The sequence below is a fragment of the Papilio xuthus genome, unplaced genomic scaffold (genome assembly GCF_000836235.2).
Source record: "Papilio xuthus unplaced genomic scaffold, Pxut_1.1 DF825928.1, whole genome shotgun sequence".
Taxonomy (NCBI): Eukaryota; Metazoa; Arthropoda; class Insecta; order Lepidoptera; family Papilionidae; genus Papilio; species Papilio xuthus.
In genome coordinates this window covers 2,929,760-2,950,583 of record NW_013532721.1, presented here as the reverse complement: position 1 = coordinate 2,950,583, position 20,824 = coordinate 2,929,760, and the positions used below count along the sequence as shown (strand labels likewise).

At 36.0% G+C, this 20,824-nt stretch overlaps 1 protein-coding gene across 1 annotated transcript; it reads right to left on the bottom strand.

Moving 5' to 3' along the window:
* Nucleotides 1-807: 807 nt before the first annotated feature.
* On the bottom strand, nucleotides 808-18,942 carry Lk6 (MAPK interacting serine/threonine Lk6 kinase). Its single transcript, XM_013322472.1, has 7 exons — nucleotides 18,585-18,942; nucleotides 9,470-9,661; nucleotides 7,317-7,558; nucleotides 4,727-4,996; nucleotides 4,111-4,332; nucleotides 3,758-3,957; nucleotides 808-3,557 (listed from the first exon to the last, which is right to left on the bottom strand). The coding sequence occupies exons 1-7, from the start codon at nucleotides 18,619-18,621 to the stop codon at nucleotides 3,254-3,256; spliced, it is 1,467 nt and encodes a 488-aa protein (XP_013177926.1). The 5' UTR covers nucleotides 18,622-18,942; the 3' UTR covers nucleotides 808-3,253.
* Nucleotides 18,943-20,824: the final 1,882 nt, after the last annotated feature.

The following is a 20,824-nucleotide window of genomic DNA, read 5'->3' as shown; positions in this document are numbered from 1 at the left end:
TCATTCTGAATGCAGTAAAGATAATCACGATGTAATAAGGCTATTTGCATCTCGTTATATGAGTCTGGCGACGAAAGCCTGCCCATATATCTTATATTTTTACTATACTATTCAATAACTAATGTACTTTCTTTATAAATTACCCAGTGTAGTCCGACTACGAATATATTAAACCTGCCAAGAGGGCGTTTGACATTATATTATAGGTCAACACGGATATCTGTCCCGGTGAACATTAAACTAAATTATAGACTTATAGACAGCTCACTAGCGCCCTTCTGTCAACATCAAAAGTTACAAGATCCTTTTCATACTATAGCTGTCATGTCTTTTATGCCATTTTCAATGCACATTTAAGTTTTACAATTACATTTAGATAGATATAGAATTTACTGTAATAGCAGCGCCTCTCCCACTGGCCCAGATATTCTTTTTTACTTTTACAACTCATTTTTAATGAAACTGCTTTTGCCATTATAATTAATTTCATACCAGACTATACTACTTACTTATAATTACTGGACTATACTTACTCTTTGTTCTATATGTTTTCCACATTATGACGAGGATTTCTATCTTCCGAGTCGGAGTACATTTTGGTATTGCCACAGATTGCAAATAACATTTTATGTTGTTTTACTAATAAAGAGGGAAAAGGGATAATGATTTAACAAAAGAAGGAATAGAAAGGTAAAACTCTATTTTCTATTTATTTGCGTTACTTTAATTTTAGGCATCGCATCTGCAATTCACTTTTTTCCAGGTACCTACTAGGAAATTGGGATTTAAAGGTTTATTAAAACACACTTTTGGAAATTCAAACATTTGTATTTCAATGAGTTTTAAATCAATGATTTAGTCGAAACAAAATTTTAACAAAGTTCTGCGAAAGTTTCAATTTGATTGGATAAAGCCAACGGAGAGGTTAAAAAAAACATTACAATTACAATTGATAAAGAAAAATACATAAAATTTGTGGAAATAGAAATTATAATGTTCTAACATAGGTGGCGCTGCGCTCACCTCTCCCCCAATCAAACTTCCATGCAGGATTACAAACTAGCAGGTCTACTCTTAACATTATCTCAACACTTCATTCTCCGTTATTACAAAAAGTATTCAAACTGATCACAATTATATGGCAGCTCCATGGAACACCATGCAACACTTAACCAACACTGTTCAAGTAGAACAAAATATATGACATTTCATTTAATTCAGTTCACAAGGTCTCCCTTTCACAACAAGTACAAAATTAATTATATTTCTATAAAAAAAGCGAAACACCCCCCATTTCTGGCTTACTACATTCGAGTACATGTATACAGATTTAAACATATGAAAAACAATTGAATTACAATTCCAAAATGATTTTATAAACTGCTTTGATTTGACATTTTTTTTGTTGTAAATTTGTAACAAAACAATGGAAGACACATTGGGTGTTGTGTAGTCTAAAATTTTAAAGATTCAAAATACTTTGATGTAGATCCTACTACAGAGATTTTGCTTACTCCTAATTAAGACAGATATTTTCACCCTAGAATTTATATAGTATGTATTACTAATAACATAAATATATTTTATACATGCGCCGGACTGCAGTCTCGAAACATTCTTAAGCCAAAATGTCACATATTTCTCTTGACTCCCGTATAAAACTTAGCTCGATTCAATCTTAATTAATGAGATGTGGTTGGTTGGTAAAAATGCAAAACAATCACATAACAGACTAGTTTCCGAACACGCTATCGAAAAGTAACAAAATTTAACACATCGTTTTTATACAACAAAATAAAGGATAGGCCACGAACGGAAGTCGATCACACAATAAGCTCCTCTCTGTACAGCGGATTTCATAAATCCGGAGAGAAAAACAAAATGAAAATAATCTGTTATCGAATATAATGTACAGTTCAGCACAACTATGTTTCATATAATACGATTTTATCGACCAACGGTCTCCGCAACAAACTCACAAATACAATCTACATATCGATAAAAACTATTCAGTCGTTTTTATTTATCCATAAAAATATATCTTTAAAAGGCTCAAATAAAACTGTTAAAGGTATAAGTACCGTTGACAGTAGAGTCGCGAACGAACGTGTCTCACTGGAAGAAGTGCCGTCGCCGTCGCTCGGTCCAGTGGCCGCAACGCCCCATCCACTACTTATATTGCAACTTCTTACACTCGGCTTGGGACAAATATTAGCCGAATTTTATGTCGAAGTCACATAAAAGCCGACACCGGAAATGCCTAGTATCTAACTAGCCGTTCAATTTAATGCTTTATTGAACATCAATAAATCATGCTCTTAACGGAACGGTATTTACGAGTCGACACTATTTGGCTAACCGTATGAAACCACTGGAATTCGAACCATCAATTGTCAGTAAGTTAATTTACAAATATTAATAATCTACAAAACAATAAACAAAAACAGCAGTTATATTATTAGGTACATTTTTAGCCCTTCTTTCAAATTATAACATATAGTAAACATCGGTTTAACTTCATGTTGCGACAAGATTCGAAACATCTACCTGAATCTTAAGCTTTGATCGGACGTTGCAGCGACTTTTTAAATAACTGTCCTAGGTCGCTTGCGACACCAGCGACAGATCTTTGCCTATATACTAACCTAAATATACTCTCCAAATGTTTTTTTTACGTTTTTATGCTAATTTCACACTAGACAATTAAAATTTAAAAAAATGAACTTTGCATAGACTTTCGAGGTATAAATTGTACTCAAAGTTTTTTATTAACAATAAAATCGAGTGCGAAATTAGTTTTTTATGTTTTGACAAGGATCTTTAGTTGCGGTCGCAAGCGATACATTAGGGGGGTCTTCACAACGCGGTGGGGATCGAATCTTGTACTGCGGCGTTCGATGGAATGTGACGGATCACTGACACGCGCTCGCGGCGTGTTCGTTCGCTAGGTGTGACGTCACAGGGGAGACCGAGAAGCACAACCGCACAATGTTGGCCGAGGCAAATCGGCGGGTACAGTGCACAAACACTAGCAAGACATTCGAGTCCTCAGATCCCAAACCGGACACTTTAAGCATAAAGCCGACCCATGTGCTTACAGCTAAAGTTACAGACAAATATACTACTCCTTACAAGGTTTACTTGGATTCATCCGCTCACAAACTAGATAATAGAACTGTCTTTAGTATGACGTTTCACTTGTAGGTCGGTAGCATGATCGTTGAGGGCGTATCGGTGGCGGTGGGGGGGTGGTTTAGTGCACTTGCACAGACTTGTCGGTCGGCTGCTGCAGACGACGACGCAGCAGCTGGGACTCGGTCGGCGGCGAGAGACCGAGCGGCGGGCAGCACTCGTCCATGCAGCGCTGCAGCGCGACGCCGGCACGCTCCAGCTCGTCCTCGAAGATGTCGGGGCTGGGGTGGCACGACTTGCTGGAGCGCAGCGCGCCCGCCGGACGCTCCATGTACGAGTAGTTCATGGAGAAGTGCTGCTGAATGACGCGGTTCACCGCCATCGCCGATTCCGCGAAGTTGGACAGGTTGCGAGCCGACATATTGCTGTAACAATACAATACAAATGTTTAACAATACAATTTATAAAAATTGCTTAATTTTTTTATGGAAGAGACATTTGTAAATATTGCGCTATCTAGTGATTTTGATACTGTAAATTTGTAAGACCAAGTAGCCCATTGACAAACAAAAAGTTGCTTATAGAAGAGATTTCAAAGATAGTGTTAGAGTCAGTGTATACATACCGCTGCATGTTGCGCGGGGTGTTGAGCGGCGGCGCGGCGCGGCTGTCGGCTGGGCCGGCGCGGCGCAGCCAGGGGTGCTGCAGCACGCGCTCGGCACTCAGCCGATGCGAAGCTTCACGTACCAGTAGTTGCCCGATCAGCTCCTTCGCCTCCCAAGATATGTTGGCCCACTCCTCCTCCGGGAATGAATATCGACCCTCCTGTAATACAAACATACGAAGGTCACAAACAGAAAATCTTTAACATTTGGTACTTTCTTTACTAGCTGTATTGTTGATGTAAGTTCATATGTCTTTGGCGGATGTGATTTTAGTACTTATATGCGTAAAGTTGGGTTATGTTGGTGCACGTACCTGTATAGTGGTGAAGAGCAGCTCCTGACAGGCGCGACAGTTCTCGCCGCGCTCCCAGCCGCAGTCGTTGCCGCAGTCGGCGCGGAACGGCGGATAACCGCACAGCAGTATGTAAGCGATCACGCCGAGCGACCACAAGTCGCACCGCTTGTCGTAGTGCGTCGCCGCAGAGCCCGCGAACAGCGACACCACCTCCGGCGCCATGAACTCCGCGCTGCCCACCTAACAAATAAACGTATTGTTAACTCTTCGATCTACATTTTCATTTCATTTTAAAGTACACGTGTTTATATGAAATACTCAAGAAGGGCAGTCTTAAGAACATCCGAAACCGATGTTTGCGTAGAAGTATGAATAAAACGAGGGAGGTGTGTCAGCCAAAGGAAAGTCCGTGGTCTCTGTCTACCCCTCGGGCTTACGGGCGTGAGATATGTTATTGTTTCATACTAGACAACTTTAACATCGACATTTTAGTTTTATTTAGTCTTACTATGGTTGAAAAAGATTTTTTATTATTATTTTTAGTATCCGGCAGACACTTCGACGTTCAATGTCATAACAATGTTATCGTCACGAGTGTCATAATATATCTGTGAGTTAATGTGTTTACGCATACCGGTGTCATGAGCTGCGGCGTGGCGAGCGGGCTGGCGAGGCTGGAGGTGAAGCTGATGCCGCTGCCGAGATCGAAGTCGCAGATCTTGACGGGGCACAGTCTGTCGCGGTGCACGCACAGGATGTTCTCCGGCTTGAGGTCGCGGTGAGCCACACCCTTGCCGTGCAGGAAGTGCAGCGCGTTTGCGATCTCGCGCACTATCTCAGCCGCCTGCGGCTCCGAGAAATAATGATGCTCCTGGATACGCGACAGCAGCTGACCACCGTTGATCTGAAACAATACAAAACAAATGTCAACTTATTTTCTTATCGGAGAAGGGGGCAAACGAGCAAGGAATCGCCTAATATTATTTGATCCGACGCCCATGGACATCCGCAACGCCAGTGGAACCGCAGATGCGTTGCCGGCCTTTAAGGAAGGTGTACACTCTTTTCTTGAAGGCCCCTAAGTCGTAATTTAGTGTGAAAACATGTTTTAACCACACTACGACCTATGCGAGGGAAAGGATAACATCTCTTTAAAGATCTCATATGATTTGTAACTGATCGTAAGATTTGATCACTAATGCTAAATTCAAATATCGTTATAAAAATTCTGATAATCAAAACACATCGCTATTGTCTGTATGGACAGTGTCACCTTGTCATGTGCTAACGAAGCCCCCACATGAGTTATGTTTACATACATTTGTTTACATCACAATGAGGTAAATCGGCGGAACATTCCCCAAACAATGATACATTATCATACGCTAAAAGTGTTGAATGTGTCAACACGCGACAACACGCGCCCCGATGTGAGTCACTAATGTCTGTTTTTAAGTAACATTGTTATTTAACTTTTAATATCCGTTATCAATATTCTATTATTAAGATCGTACTGAATAATATTATAATTACGTAATACAATCCGAAGTAAGTACATGAAACTATTCAATTGCCCTCTAAACATAGATCACACAGAAGACATGTGTGAAGTGGAAGCAATTCCGCGTTTCGTTTGATTAGTGTGCGTCTCAGAGGCCTAATTTAGTCCTCCTTACCTACCCACCCTTTTTCTTATAAGGAAAGGATGGGAAGTGGAAGTGGACTTTCCGTATGAGAGGATGGATGGAAAGGGAAAATATTTTATTTCTGTCTATCCTCTCCTCCGTCGATTAAAGGTATATGCAATTGCGTATGTCTATGGGCAACGGTCACTTCGCTATTTCAGCGATTTCAGGCGGCCGCTCGCTCATTTGGCACCTTATGATATAAAAAAGATCATGTTTTTAGATAACTATTGCGATCTTTAGATCGGTTCAAACTCGATAATTTAAGCGGTAATTCAAGTTACATGTCATTTCACTTCCGATGTTCGACAAGATATATTTCTCATAATTTTCCATTAAATTCTATAAACGTTGTAAGAAAGTACGATTGCTGTTGAATTGGCACGGAAGTGTTTTGTGACGCAACAATCTGCATTTTTGTTGACAGGCATCAAAGACGTAAGCAGCTCACATAAGTAATGCCATGTTCTATTTTACATAAGTTATTCAACAAGACATTTACTTATGTACCTATAACAAAGTAGGATAGGTACACATCTACCAAATAAACATTGTAAAAGTAAAAATAAATTTATCAATCAAAACACTTGAATCAATGTATGAAATGTGTCAATTTATAATATTTATAAAGTACACAACATGTGCTATACAAGAAAAGCGTATCTAAGTGGGCGTGACGCATCGAACTTTCTGGAACGGTGGAATGAACTGTATAGCAACTAGCTACAGGTGTTTGACATTCTAGTGGCGCAGTGTTTACGTCATATACACACGATATATACACTTCGTTCGTAAAGAGATTGTGTTAAGGAGCAAATAAACATGGGTTCACCTAGCAATGATTGAATCGACTTTGAAGACTGATATAATCTATAGAGGATCTAATGGTAACCTAGGATTTTGTATAAATATAACATCAAATAAATTAGATACTTTGTTACATTATGATACTATGCTTAAAATTATGAATTTGTTAAATAGGTTTAAATCCCATGCGGCATCATTATTTGAATATATAAAAATCTCAAAATAAACTATCATAATAAATCGGTTAGAACATACGATAGATATCATGCCGGATTTGATAACAAAATGGATGGAAATTTATGCGTTAAGATATAAATACCTAATACAAATTGTATTAGAAGTACTTTAGTATAGTAAAATATTCCTAATCAGATTTGTTTATCTAATAAATTTGAAATAAAACTATTAAAAAATACACCGTACTTTTTAACAATAACATAAGCAACTCTTATTGTCCATATGTAAAACTTAACAGAATAATGAAACAAAATGAAACATAATACAGTACCAAACTAAATTGTGTTTTTGTCATTTTTGCAAAGAATAAAAAATTACTTTTGGCATAACATGCGAATGTTAGTGAAACGCTAGTTAGTCCCTACCGAAATTTAATATCGACTAAGGAGCAAGTACTCCTTAAGCTACAAATACGTAAGTTATCGCCAGGAATCAAGATTATCGGTCATATCCCATACCATAGCCAATCATTCTTATAATGAGAAAGATAATTACCTTTTCAAAGACAAGATAGAACTTGTCGGTGTCCTCAAAGAATTCAATGAGCTGGATGATGTTGGGGTGTCCCTGACAGTAGTGGAATGTCTCCACCTCGCGGAACACCCGGGCGCGGGCGTGGCCGGGCACCTTGTCTATGATCTTCACTGCAAACTCTCGGCCCGTGTAGATGTTGACGCATGTCTGCACAGATGCGTACGCGCCCTCGCCCAGCACCTCCCCTGTCAGCTTGTACAGATCTGTATCAAAACAAACAAACACTTAATATTCTCTATTGTCTGTGTAGCCGCTTTGCTATATTAATTATCAAGCTTATCCAAAGTTGATATATAGTCTATTAGTTAGTCCTTTCTTATATTTCTGCTAATAGAATAATTTATTATAGATAACTCTTATCATGAGACAGACGAAAACACGAAAATTACGCGAGATATATGGAAATTCAATATGTTTTCTTTATAAAAACTTTCCAATAAACTGTACATAAACAATGACGTCATTCAATGTTTATCATTACATTTACAAATGACGCAATATTTCGATGTATTAACATTGCTGTTTGGACAAGTTTTAGCTAGGGTTGTACCCTTGACCAATAGAATCCGCTCAGAGAATTGCTCCCTAATTTCCATCAACATGTGTGGACAAAAGCAATTTCATTTCGTCGAGGGTGCGGACACGACAAAGGCAGATTATAATTTGAATAATGTTTAATCACTTGTTAACAATTGCTACTACTCTAGTTTTTTATTATACATACAACAGAGAATAGTTTTTAGTTCTCACGACTAAAGAATTGGTCAGTGTTGAACAAAATAATTCCACAAACAATTACATAATAAGGGTGAAACATAAAACAATGTAATAATATTGATAGATATTTTCTCGTGAAAATGTTGACAAATATACGTCTTTACCGTACGTAATTACAGTAATGAGAACAATAGCTTTGCGAATGCTTATACAACAGTTGAAGGTAAGCAAAAACATCCGACTGAAGCCCTAGCAATGTATTCGTATGTCTGGCTCGCCAATTACCTAACTGTTACTATGCATTGATTATACAGTTAAGGAAGTTTATTTCCTACCCATCGGTAAAATGACTACATGAAATTTTACTCACGTTTAAGTAAGATTTTTCATAGCAACAAACATTCGTTACATAATAGATCGCATTATGACTGTGCTGTTTGATTATCGATCCTAAGTGGGAAGTGAATATAATTCTTTGTACATTTTTTAAAATATCTGCATTGTTTAACTCGACAACAGACATAGAACATTTTATCATATGACTAATACGTTTGAAGACTGTATGCAGACTGGCTAGCTAATAAGGTACGGTCAGTGGGCGACAACATGACCTCATAATATCCATATATGTAGAGAGAATCCTTTTGATTTTTATATACCTGTTTATGGATTTTGCTTGAATATTTAATGACTAAAATATTATGTAGTACTAAAGTCTTACTGGACCAAAATAAACTCCTACGCTGTACTATATTTGTAGACGTAATTTCCTTGTAAAACATTTAATATTGACCAAAAATGATAATTAAGGAAGTTTTTATGTCAACATATTGACATTAGTCCAGTTTTGAGGACACTTAGTCTATCGTAGTTCTGTTTGGATATAATTTAATTACTCGGTATGACGTCGACTTGTAATGATTCTATTTTTATATCTTTAGAATAGCATTATTAACATAATTATAATACAATAAGTAAGACAACATAATTTAAAAAGCTATAAAAAAAAGGAAAATGGTAAAATAATTGCCGGTAAAATTATTTAACTTAGGTATTCAGGTTATCAATGTCTTTATTTCGATAATTTGTTTTAATCAAAACGCAATCTTGAATTGAAAGGAATGAGGTCGATTTCATTTGAATAACAAATATTTTTTTTACTTAGTACGATTTAATTAAAAGTGGAAATTCTACATCATTCTTACTTACTTATTTACCTAAAGTTATTTACGTAACGACTAAAGAGCACCACATTTAAGTTTAATTTATTTTTTGATGGAAGCCACGTCGTCGAAAGAAAAAAAATAATCATATATTCTACAGAAGTACATCTCTAAAAGTAATAGACACGCTTCTTTCCGTCGCATTGGTAATATTGTAAGAGAATTGAGCCTGACCTTGGAAGCACGAAGTGACGACGGAGCTGCCGGAGCGCTTCTTCCTGCGGCGCTTCCTGCGGGCCTCCTCCTTGCGGCGCTGCAGCTCCTCGCTGTCGGCGATGGCCATGGGAGCGGAGGGCTCAGCCCGCGCACCGCTGCCGCCGTCCGAGTCACGCTCGCTGCCCGACTGGCTGCTGCAGCGGCCTACTCCTGCAACAACACAAATTCTGCAGGTTAACCACTGTAAGTGTGAAATTAGGATGGACATTTACATTGGAACTGGGTTTTTATGAAATTTCAAGTCGGATCAATTAAACAGACCAAATGATACATACAAAGATAAGAAGAGACATCAAACTTCCTGTTGATTAGAGGAATATTTTATGTAAATACATTAACATGTGTGCGTCGTTTTAGGAACAACGTGCGTCATATTAAATAGTAGTCATGAAATCAATAATTCGCTTCTAGAAGAAACTAGTTTCCAGTTGTGAACCATTAAATTAGAATAATAGTAAGGACGGACGAGAAATCCAAATCGCCTGCGTAGGTATTAAGTTTTTGCAGACTAATTTACTAATGCGTTCACACGATAAGTTGGTACAATTTCTATTCAATGCTTCCATAAAAAAAATTCAATTTACCTTGAAAACTCATTTTATTGAACCTATTATACAGCTACACTTTTACTTTGTAGAAAGTTAAATTAATAATTAGTTTATATCTCATATCTAAATCGTTCTGTTAAAAGTAATAATACACTTTATTTATGAAACTGTAAATTATTTCCAATTTCACTGGTTCAACATTTGTGACATTAAAGCTGTCATTTTGGTACACATTTTGCACGGACAAAATAAATAAGAAATCTCATATGTCCTTGGCGTACGAACTCTTTTGTCGTTCGGCTCCCTTTCAGATCTCCATGGCAACCGATTGTTTACATTTTGCATGTCATTGAATTCGAAATTTGAACTAAATAACGACAGCCGTTTATTTATAAGATCAAAATGAAGAAAAAATCATTTAAGTTTTAAATGGAATTAAATTGATATTTAAATCACGCATATGCAAGTACGTAAATTAAATTCACCGTAACAGAGTAGCCGTTAGCTGCACGCTTTGTAGGTCTTGTAGAATTGATCTAAATTCGTGTAACATTTATTAGAACACTGATGTAATATTTTATCTGTGAAACAAAACGTCATGCATTATAATACAAATGCGTATTTATTTGTTTTTTTTTTTAAATAAAAAAATGCTATCTTGAATAACGGGCTATTTTTTCCAATATTTATTTGAATTACACAACTTTCTTTCTCAGTTTATCTTATTTTGCTATTTTAGCAATTTTTCATTTCGCTGACTAGAGTTGACGTTGTTTTGAAGAATTTAGCCTAGTTTAAACGCTGACTCTTCTAGTAATTAGTAGACCAATTATCCTTTGGTCTGTACTTTACTATATTTACCGCCTCTTATATTATTACACTGGAATTTAGATATTTTATTTATTATGTCAGTTTGTGCATGATCAAATAATAGTTTTTTGTGTCATAATAATATTACAATTAAACAAATATAATGGCTGGGGAACAAAAAGGTTTTTATCGAAGGGTACAGATGTCGTCAATCGGCATGAATACTATGTGACGTATCGTAGCGTGGCGTGACTGCAGCTGAGTTGGCAAACAAAGCGGGGTCGGTGACCGGCGCACCCAGCGGCCGCTGCCCACGTATGCTCGAGGTCTTGGATTCTATCTACCTCTATACTAGTCAGTAGTAAGATTTAATGTTGTCCGGGATAAATTTAAAGTTCATTCATGATACGGAGTTAGAGAAATGTGGTAAACAAATAAAACTGTTATACTAGAAATTTGAATTTACGGCTGTCAAAAAAGTTTTATTACTAGTAGACCTAAAAATTATAGAACTTATATTATAAGACAGGTCCCCAACGCGTCGTTTAACTCTTGAAATTGCTACACTATTTGAATACTGAACTGTATCTCTACGTAATTACTATTTAACAATAGTTAGTCTATTATCGTAAATTGTATAATTAATGAAACAAAGCAACAAATCATACGTATAATTACGCAGTACGCAATATTCTTTCGTTGCAATAACAAACTAAATCCTTGTTTCTGAAAGCCTTTATAGGCCTGTTACACTTTAAGAAATTCTAAATATACATTTAATATGAGAAATCTACACTAAGGAATGATTAAGGAAATACTTAACGACGTACGGCAGAATCGTATGTTATGTATGTATTTCTTCCTCATATTTTACTCAATCTATGTCTTGAATACAGATATAATGATTACAAGCCAGTATCTAAAGAATACGTGACATATATACGCTATCACAACTGTCTTGTTATTGGAATTTATACTCTATTTTAAGAACTGTAAGGTTGAAATAAAACCAATATGTTTATATATAACCACGCGGTAAAAATACAGTTGTAGTGGTTTAATACTCTGTGGCATTTATAATTCTTTATATATTTTATTCTTGAGTTTTTTTTTTCAATCTGGATGAGTGATTACATTGTATTAACTTAGAAATAGCCAAGTGGAAAAAGATATGTAGGTAGGCCAAATAAACGGTGGTCTGATGACATTATAGATGAAGTAGGGAGGGACTGGATTGTCTCTAGGCAGGAACAGGAATGATTGGAAAAGATGGTGGCCTTCACCCACAAATCTAACAATACTGATATAAATGTAAGCAAATTACTAACAAAATACTACTCGTGTAAATAGTTATTTAAATATGGAAATAAAAAGGCTTCATTATTATTATAACTTAGAAATGCGCTTAAAATCATGTAAATCCTTGACCATTTGTGATATAAATGTAATTCAGTCATTTACAAGGTTACTTTATCTATTATCACAAGTGAAGATAAGATTTATTACTCATACAAAAAATAGTGGTTGAAAATAATTATATTTATTTATTTCATCATCAGCTCACTATATGTCCCTACTGAGGGGCTCGGACCCTGAGTTAAAGGTGACTAGGCCATAGACAACCACGCTGGCCAAGTGCGGTTTAGTTGACTTCACACATATCTTTGAATTTCTTCTCAGATATGTGCAGTTTTCCTTCACCGCAAGAACGTCGGATAAATGTACATATGTAAATCGGAAATCGAAAAACACATTGGTTCATGGATTCGAACCCAGGACCTGCAGATTGCAAGTCAAGTGCTTGACCCCTGAGCCACCGACGCTCTTTATTTTTTTATTTTTTTACTAATAATTAACTGCGTTTTAAATTGAAATATATTCTATTTTTAAACATTAGAATCGTAATAGGAATAATTAAAAACGTTTTATGTGGTGCTACTATCTCGCAATCGACAATTTCATATGAACGTTTCCTGTTTACAAATTGCTCTATATTCCTATATTAATTATACGAACGACGCACTGCGTTTCATTATACCATTGTTAATAAGCCCTCTCCACAAATGCTATTACTAACAATGTATCGTTTTAAAACATTTAGTATATGAAAAAGTCTGAAGCGGACCTGGATGTTGGTTAGCAGCTCAAATCCCAATGTGTTGATAATAATTACCCAAATGGTAAAAAGTCCAGAGATTCATATATTTCCACTCTGAACCGTGAGATTTGCACATAAAAATATTAACTTATTTATGAGTAACTGTCGCCCACGACGTCATCCGCGCGGAATTAGAAAAAATAATTAATAGCCTATGTGTTCTTCCAGAGTATGTTCTATATCTGTGCAAAATTTCATCAATATCCGTTGAGCCGTTCCGGAGATACCATTACCATACCATTTGTTTAAGCATATATCTATCCATCCATCCATCTATCTATCCGTCCATCCAAATGTTCGCATTTATAATATTAGTAAGATTATAGTATATGTTATATATAAATGTCCTTGCCATGTGTTTTACAATAACGCAGTACACTTACTATATCAACTAGTTTTGGTTATAGTTTTCAACGGAATAACTCAACGTACCGTAACAAAGAGTCGTTAAAAACCATAATAAAATAACTTCTGAACATTGTTATACAGAACGCAATCGTAGCTCAACAAAGAACGGCGCACCCACATCGGCATAATCACGATTAGTTAAACAAATGTCGCATTTAAACTTCAAACTAACAAGGACATATTGTAATGAAGTATACAATTTAGTTGTTTTTAATTAGTCCATTTCCGTTGTGACAAATAAATTCGACAATTTAATTGCGAATATAAAGCGATTTTATCTAAAGTATAAAAATGTTAGATATTTTTTTCCATTACGTGATTCACAATTCACATTTAGTCATTGTTTACTTACAAAGGCCTCGTGACTTAGTAGTCATAGACTTAACTGCTCTGCTCAGTTTCTGTAGTATTTCGAGTTCAACTCTGAGCGGAGCTCTGATAACAATGAAGAAAGTTGAGTACGACAACTAGGTCATAATAATTTCAAATTACAAAAGTAATATCCTCATCGAATAATGTGTTTATTGCAAAAAATAATTATTTATTGTGTTTAATGTAATCAAAGCATTAATCAAAATGCATACTCTTATTTACTTATAACTATATCGCATGTTTCTAAGAAAAAAAAAGCTGATCAAAGACAAGAGGCGTGTTTGCGTGTAGCGCCACGTGGCGGAATGAGGCAACTCGCAGTCAACGTGGCGATTACGCAACAGATGTCGAATCGATTCAACAAAGTCTTTCGAAATCGTCAGCCATCTTGCAGTATTAACAGACATGACGAGATTTAAGAGATAAATTAAAGTATAGATAACATTCTCAGTAAGGCTTGAAGTCGAAGAAATTTTGCGTTTCGTAAGTGTGCTTACTGGATGCTAAAATTTAGTCCTCTTCCCCTACCCACACTTTTCATGTAATAAATGGATGGTCGAGGTCGATTTGGCGGAGGAGTAGGGATGCGTAGGAAGAGGAAATATCCCCTGTCTCTGTGTCCCCTGCGAATATTTATAATCTGTAATTCTTATTCGTTGCTATATTATCTGCAGATGAATAACAACGAGTGGGCTGTTTACAAGCGCTGTGGAGGTGAAATCATTGGAAAAAGCTAGTGAAAATTACTTTCTAAAGTGATTAGACAGCTATATAATAACTAAACAAAGTATAAGTAACGAACTGGTGTCAATAATAACAGGACCACGCTTTCACAATATTCTATGATAAAGGGAAAATTAAAAATTTATTAATGATAAAAAAATATACCATACACGGATTTTTACCTAATAGGTTGTATGAAAAGAAGAATTTCAAATAAAGAATATGTTACTAGTCCACGGGGAAATAAAAAAGCTTAATTAGTAGCCTTGTTACTTGTTACAAATTTTAGAAAAATCCATGCAGTCGTTCTGGAGATACCTTCAAACATCCATCTAAACATTCGCACTTATAATATTAGTAAGATTTTATGTTTTTAATGGGCAATTGTCAACATGGCGCCTTTGACTTTTGAATTTCTACTTTCTAATCTGGCGGGCATTTGTATGCACTCTCGTTTAGCGATCGACGCGAACCCAATACTTTTGTATACCCTTAGGCGGTACAGCGGCTTTCTAATTGCATACTTATGCCCTTACTGTAACGGATTCTATATTAAATAACAACTTTAGATTAATCACATACGCATGAGATTTAGCTACATTTATAAACATTTCGCATGTTAATTAATTTAATTCAAATGGTAAGTTGACATTATTTTTTTTCTCATCAGCCGTGAACGTACACAAAAGAAAAGAAATAGTTGCTTGGAAATTTACGTAAGAAAATAGGTATAAGGCTAAGATATATATCCTTAGAAATGTTGGTTTTTTCAGAAGTAAATAATAATCACAGACACAAGCAAGATATATTAAAATTACGAGTGCAGGATTAAAATATCCAATAGTCACAGAAGTCTATCTGATAGTGAAACGAAAGCTGAAGTAATTGGCAAGTAGGCCTGGCATTGTCAACTCGGCCCGTTATCTGTGGAACAATGATGGGCGCTTTTGATACTGACTACGCTTTCACTGATCCATTTTGATTGCAAAGATTAATGACAAAAATGATGAATATTAAAAGAGAATGGACAAGTAAATCAAGGAAGTGTGGTCGCATTTTACATCCGCCGCGCCAGTACCTCTCTTTAGTTTTGTTACAAAAGTGCAGATTTGATCGTAAGTCGTGCTGATGTGCAGTCGCATCAAAACACGCAAAAATTTAGCGATACATTGGACTGACGCAATATAAAAGGCAATATTGATGCGTAGGCGGTACAAGAGAGGGGAATGTCAGGGGGTTCGGTGCATGTGTAACGAGAAATCGATTCGCAAACGAGACGCAGCGCTGGACGCTGGCGGGGTATGGTGAGCGCGAGGGAGGGGCTGCATGACGCAGCAATAAGTCCGTCACGGTCAAGGTTACTCCGATTCGATAACACAAACAAATGTATAATAACATTACCGTGTTTACATTCTGCAAGAAATTAGGTATTTTAATAGGAATTTCCATATTTCATAAAGTTAGGTACTAGTGAAACTTTCCATATAAACATTTTGTATAAGAATTTACACAGTTCACAGATCATGGCAACAGATCATATTATTATTATAAATCCAAGTATATACAATTGCGTTTAGGCATTATTAAAATCGTATCGGTAACCCTCATTCAATAGCGGTCGTTTAAATTTAAAATACTTTCAAACATCGAATACCACGTTATATACCAACTTACTCCATTTTTATAGTACTTGTGTGAATGCAAGTCGAGTGCGCCGTTCGGTGTTAGGAGGTGACCTTGGCCGTAGACGTGGGGCGTCTCGCCCGAGCGGCCATGTTGGAATCATTTCGTCGACTATAATTAAACTTTTATCAAATTATAAACGCATTCCATAATTGAAAATTGAATTTATATACCCATGAAAACACGTGATAAAATGCGACAAATGTGGAAGGAAGTTTCTGATATAAAACTCGTCTCAAAACATGAATTTCTCTTTAGCTTATTATGTATTTCACTTTCTTTGCGTATAAAGTAGGACCAAAAGATAATATTACATACAGTGCCTATAATCCTGGAATTTATTAAGTTGGATAAAATACTTTTTGATTTGCATACGAAATACAGAAACTAAAGAACAATTCGTCGAATAATATAATATACTATTTATACTAGAAATTTTGATGCTGAGAAAATATATTAAAATAGATTTAACATTGTGTTCAGTAAACATTTGGTACCAATTAACTCGACATTTTAGCTTGAATCATGTGAACTACCAGCTGTTCTGGCATGTGTCATGTACATGTGTGGCATGTACATGTGTGGAAGAATAATATGGACATATGGGTGTCAAAATATTAAATCTTTAAACTAAGGTTTACCAATCGTAAGATTTCATTTCTATCTACTTCAGGAAGCTATTTAATCTTGACAGAGATATCGTTTTCGATCAAGGATAGTCCACATTATTTATTTGGATTTTCTTACTAGAATTCTTATTAATAAACTGTTTTTAAGAATATTTAAAACGCATTGTCGCCATTTGCAAGTTATGTATGAAGTCGCCTTAGCTTTAACGCACTGTGTGGGCGTTTCGTAAACATAATTTAAATAATATGATATAAGTAAAAAATTACAACAAAATAGTTTATTGAAAGCTTGTTCAGTCTATGTGTACTGTAAATATTTTAGTGTCAAAAAACGACTATTATACCGACATTGCAAAAAGAAATCCCAAAAGTTTACTTTCCTACACATAATGCATTTACGTTTCTGATAACGAAAAACCAGTTTTTTTTAATTTTTTCTTCCTGTCTGCCCACAAGGCCGCGATTGTTCCGGGTAGTCTCCGAAATGGCTGGACCGATTGCGATGGTATTTGGACGGAAGATATCTGATGAACGCGGGCATATTATAGAATACGTTTTTTTTTAAATCTGCCCTGACGAAGTCACGGGCGACCGCTAGTCACATGATAAATTGAGGTATAAAGTTCTGCCTTTACAGGCATAGACTAGAAAATGGAAATAATAATACAAACTAAACAAATAAGGTTTTTTGCAATCGATTTATTGGTTAATATTTGTCTATATTCGTTGAAGGCGACGTGAAAAACCTTCTGTTAAGATATTTATGTAAACATCCCGGATTCAGACAGTGTTTCAAAATAAGGGTATTATGAAACAACCGGGGTTCCGTGACCGGTCATCGTCCGGGCGTCAAAATGAACTCTGACATTTGAGACTGCTACAATTGGCCTTTGCTTCGTTAAATTTCTTCCAACTTTACTTGCGAAGGTCCACGACTGTATCACCTTTAGTTTGAAAATCAATTTATAAAATAAAATTACATTAGCGAATGGATTTAGTGAACTTTTTTACTTTCAGAAGTATCAAGTCTTCTAAGTAATATGTTTTTAATTACGCAATCTCGCTTTGCGATGACAAATTAACCCGATTAACAGATTATTGACCTCTGCCAAGTCAGCGATATCGGCCGAATGAAAATAGGACAGCGTTAAACAAGTAGGTACGTTTTCTTTAATTTTTTTGCATTTGTAGGTATTGATTTATTAATAGGCATTCTATGTTTTAAGCGATTCAAAAACAACGAATCCAATTGTGAATGCAATAGGAATTGCAACGTCAACATTAAGTAGGAAACTGCGAACAATATGTTGGAAGAAATATAGTTTGTTTCCTTAATTTTTAGCGATAAACGCTTGTAAAACAAAAGAATACAGACCGAATTTGCGCAAATCAGTATAAATTATTATAACATATGATTACCAAGTTATTTTCATCAAAAGAGTAATTTTTGTCGCTTTTAATACAATTTATGTTTTACAATCCAAACCTTTGATAAGCTAATGTTGATAAATCTGTCATCTACTTAATTCCCATAGCAGTAAAGAATAACTGATTGATATTAAAAACTAGAGAAACGACAGAAAACAAACTAAATTTCATCTAGTATAATTTCAATCTATTTCAGTTCCAACTGGAGTAACACGTAACTTGTCTACAAACGGAAAAATTACACAATAGTAGAATTATGAAACGCACTCGGCTGTTCGCCATGACAAATTCTATATCAAAAAGAAGTAACTTACCACTATCTACACTTTCTTCAGATATCTTCTTAACCATTCTGATGTTTGCTTGATGCTTAGATACAGCGACAATAATGTAACGAGTGGGTGTTGCTACTCTTGTATAGCCGCTTTCAAACTTGAGCGGCCACCTTCTCGACGTGAAATCGGAAAGGCGTTAAGACAAGATTTAGAAAATTAACGCAAAATACTAAAATAATTTAAAAGCACCGCCGTCGAGAAGGATTCACGGATAGTGTGCCGGAAGGTATTAAACAAACACTGTAAGAAGACGGGATGAAAAAAAACCGAGGTATCTTTAGCTATCCATCCTACACACGCCCGCCCGTTCGATGTTCTGAAATCCAACTGACGAAAAGAGCAGCCGCAGCCGGCTCGGAGCAGCGGTGCGACGCATTTTGCCCCGCTCCCTTCATACCCCGCTTCCCCTTCGGGCTCTGCGTCGTTGTGGTCTCCCGCCCGCGCATGCGTACTCTCTCGCACGCTGACGTGTTTACATTTTTTGTCGTTTATTTTTTCTCTTCGCGTTCGTCAATGTATGTTGCTTCGTCATCTCTTCTCTTCAGTACAACATCTGCATCAAAATGTGTATACGCATATCATCCAAAACAAAAACCTTTTAACATCCAATACACAAAGTAACTTATTAAACACTATGTTACAATTAACACATTGATCATTGCATCAGCGGCGTTAAAATAATTACCTACTACCTAATATGTTTATATTTGTCAAAGTTTCAATTAGAATAAACTCAAATCATGCTTTATAAGTAGATATAACCGACCTGTGAAGTGTTTTATATATCTTTGTTTCACTTAAGTACATCTTTTGAGTAGATATGTAGTGAAAGGGTAAATAAAACTTAGGATGTAGATTAATTACTATAATCGTGTACCAAGTTACTTTCCACGTAGACGATTTCTCCTATTTTAACAAAATATTGACCTTGAATAGAAATATTAGGGTCTACATAAAAATAATCTGTTAAACTAGCTATTTAATCTTGCTTCGTGCATGCGCTAGAGTAAGACAAATTGGATTGTACAAGTTAATAACACAGATTTTTGTTTATTTTTTTCTTAGGGTGTTTCGTAATCCAGCTTTTGTCTCTAACCCTTCTATGAATGACCTTCACTTAGCGTTTGTTGACAAACAATGTTCGGGAACGGCTGTACGACGCAGTACTTAGTACGCACGTGGTATGAGCCGGCCAGCCCACCGGCAACCGGCGCCGCCATCTTTATTGTCACGCCACCCAGCTGTCTCGTTCTCGCTAGTATGATTTGCTCTATGAACGGCTACCTCTCCTTCGCTCATCGGATCTCTCACTCTTATGCCTACGTGACCGACAACAACATAAACTCAACAAAACTGGTCGGTATGCTTCATACATTTTATCCACAAACATAATGACTTAACATTCAATAGCGCTCGAAGCTACTTCCACAAAGTAATATGTTGGCATACTTATAGTATGGTTTACTTAATACATATAAGTATATCTATTCTACACTACACCCACACGTTTAGATCAGGCGAAGTGATCTCAAACATCAGGTGATTTTGTGAGCGTTTATCTCCGAATAACATAGAAGATAACGTGTTTTATAAGAAATAGACGCGTAATAATCCTATTTAAAAATTTGATGTGAAGCTCATCGAAACATGAATCAGCATTTTCATTTCGACTTGTTGGATGAGTTTTGCGATGACTCAATATGTAGGGTAGGTATTTAACCTAGTTACATTCAAATTAGTATACTTATGTCTAGGATAGTGATCTTTTTATAAACCATATGGCTATGATATTCAATTAACAGGGTAGCTGCAGTTTCGCTGTTTCATTTTTGCATTAAAAAAAGTGCTTAGGTCTGTTATGATTTGAAATATTATGTATAGGTTTAAATGTTATGTTGTGAAATGGACAATGTTGTGAGATAAATCTGTCAGAGTAATATCAATCTTAGATGATAGGTGTGTTGTTTTTGTTTTGTCACTTTCTTTGCACAAATTACGTTCGTAATTTCGATAATCGTTCATATTTTGATCAGCAAATGTTTCCTTTGCAAACAGTTTTATCGGCCTCTCCCATCGGCTAACCTTAATTAGTATAAGAGCACACAAAGCTTAAGTTCTATATTCTTGGCTAGATAGGCTAAGGCAAAGACACGTTATCTTTTGAGTACTTTATTAATGTTTTATCGTAATAAAACGTATATTTTGTAGTACGTCCGCAC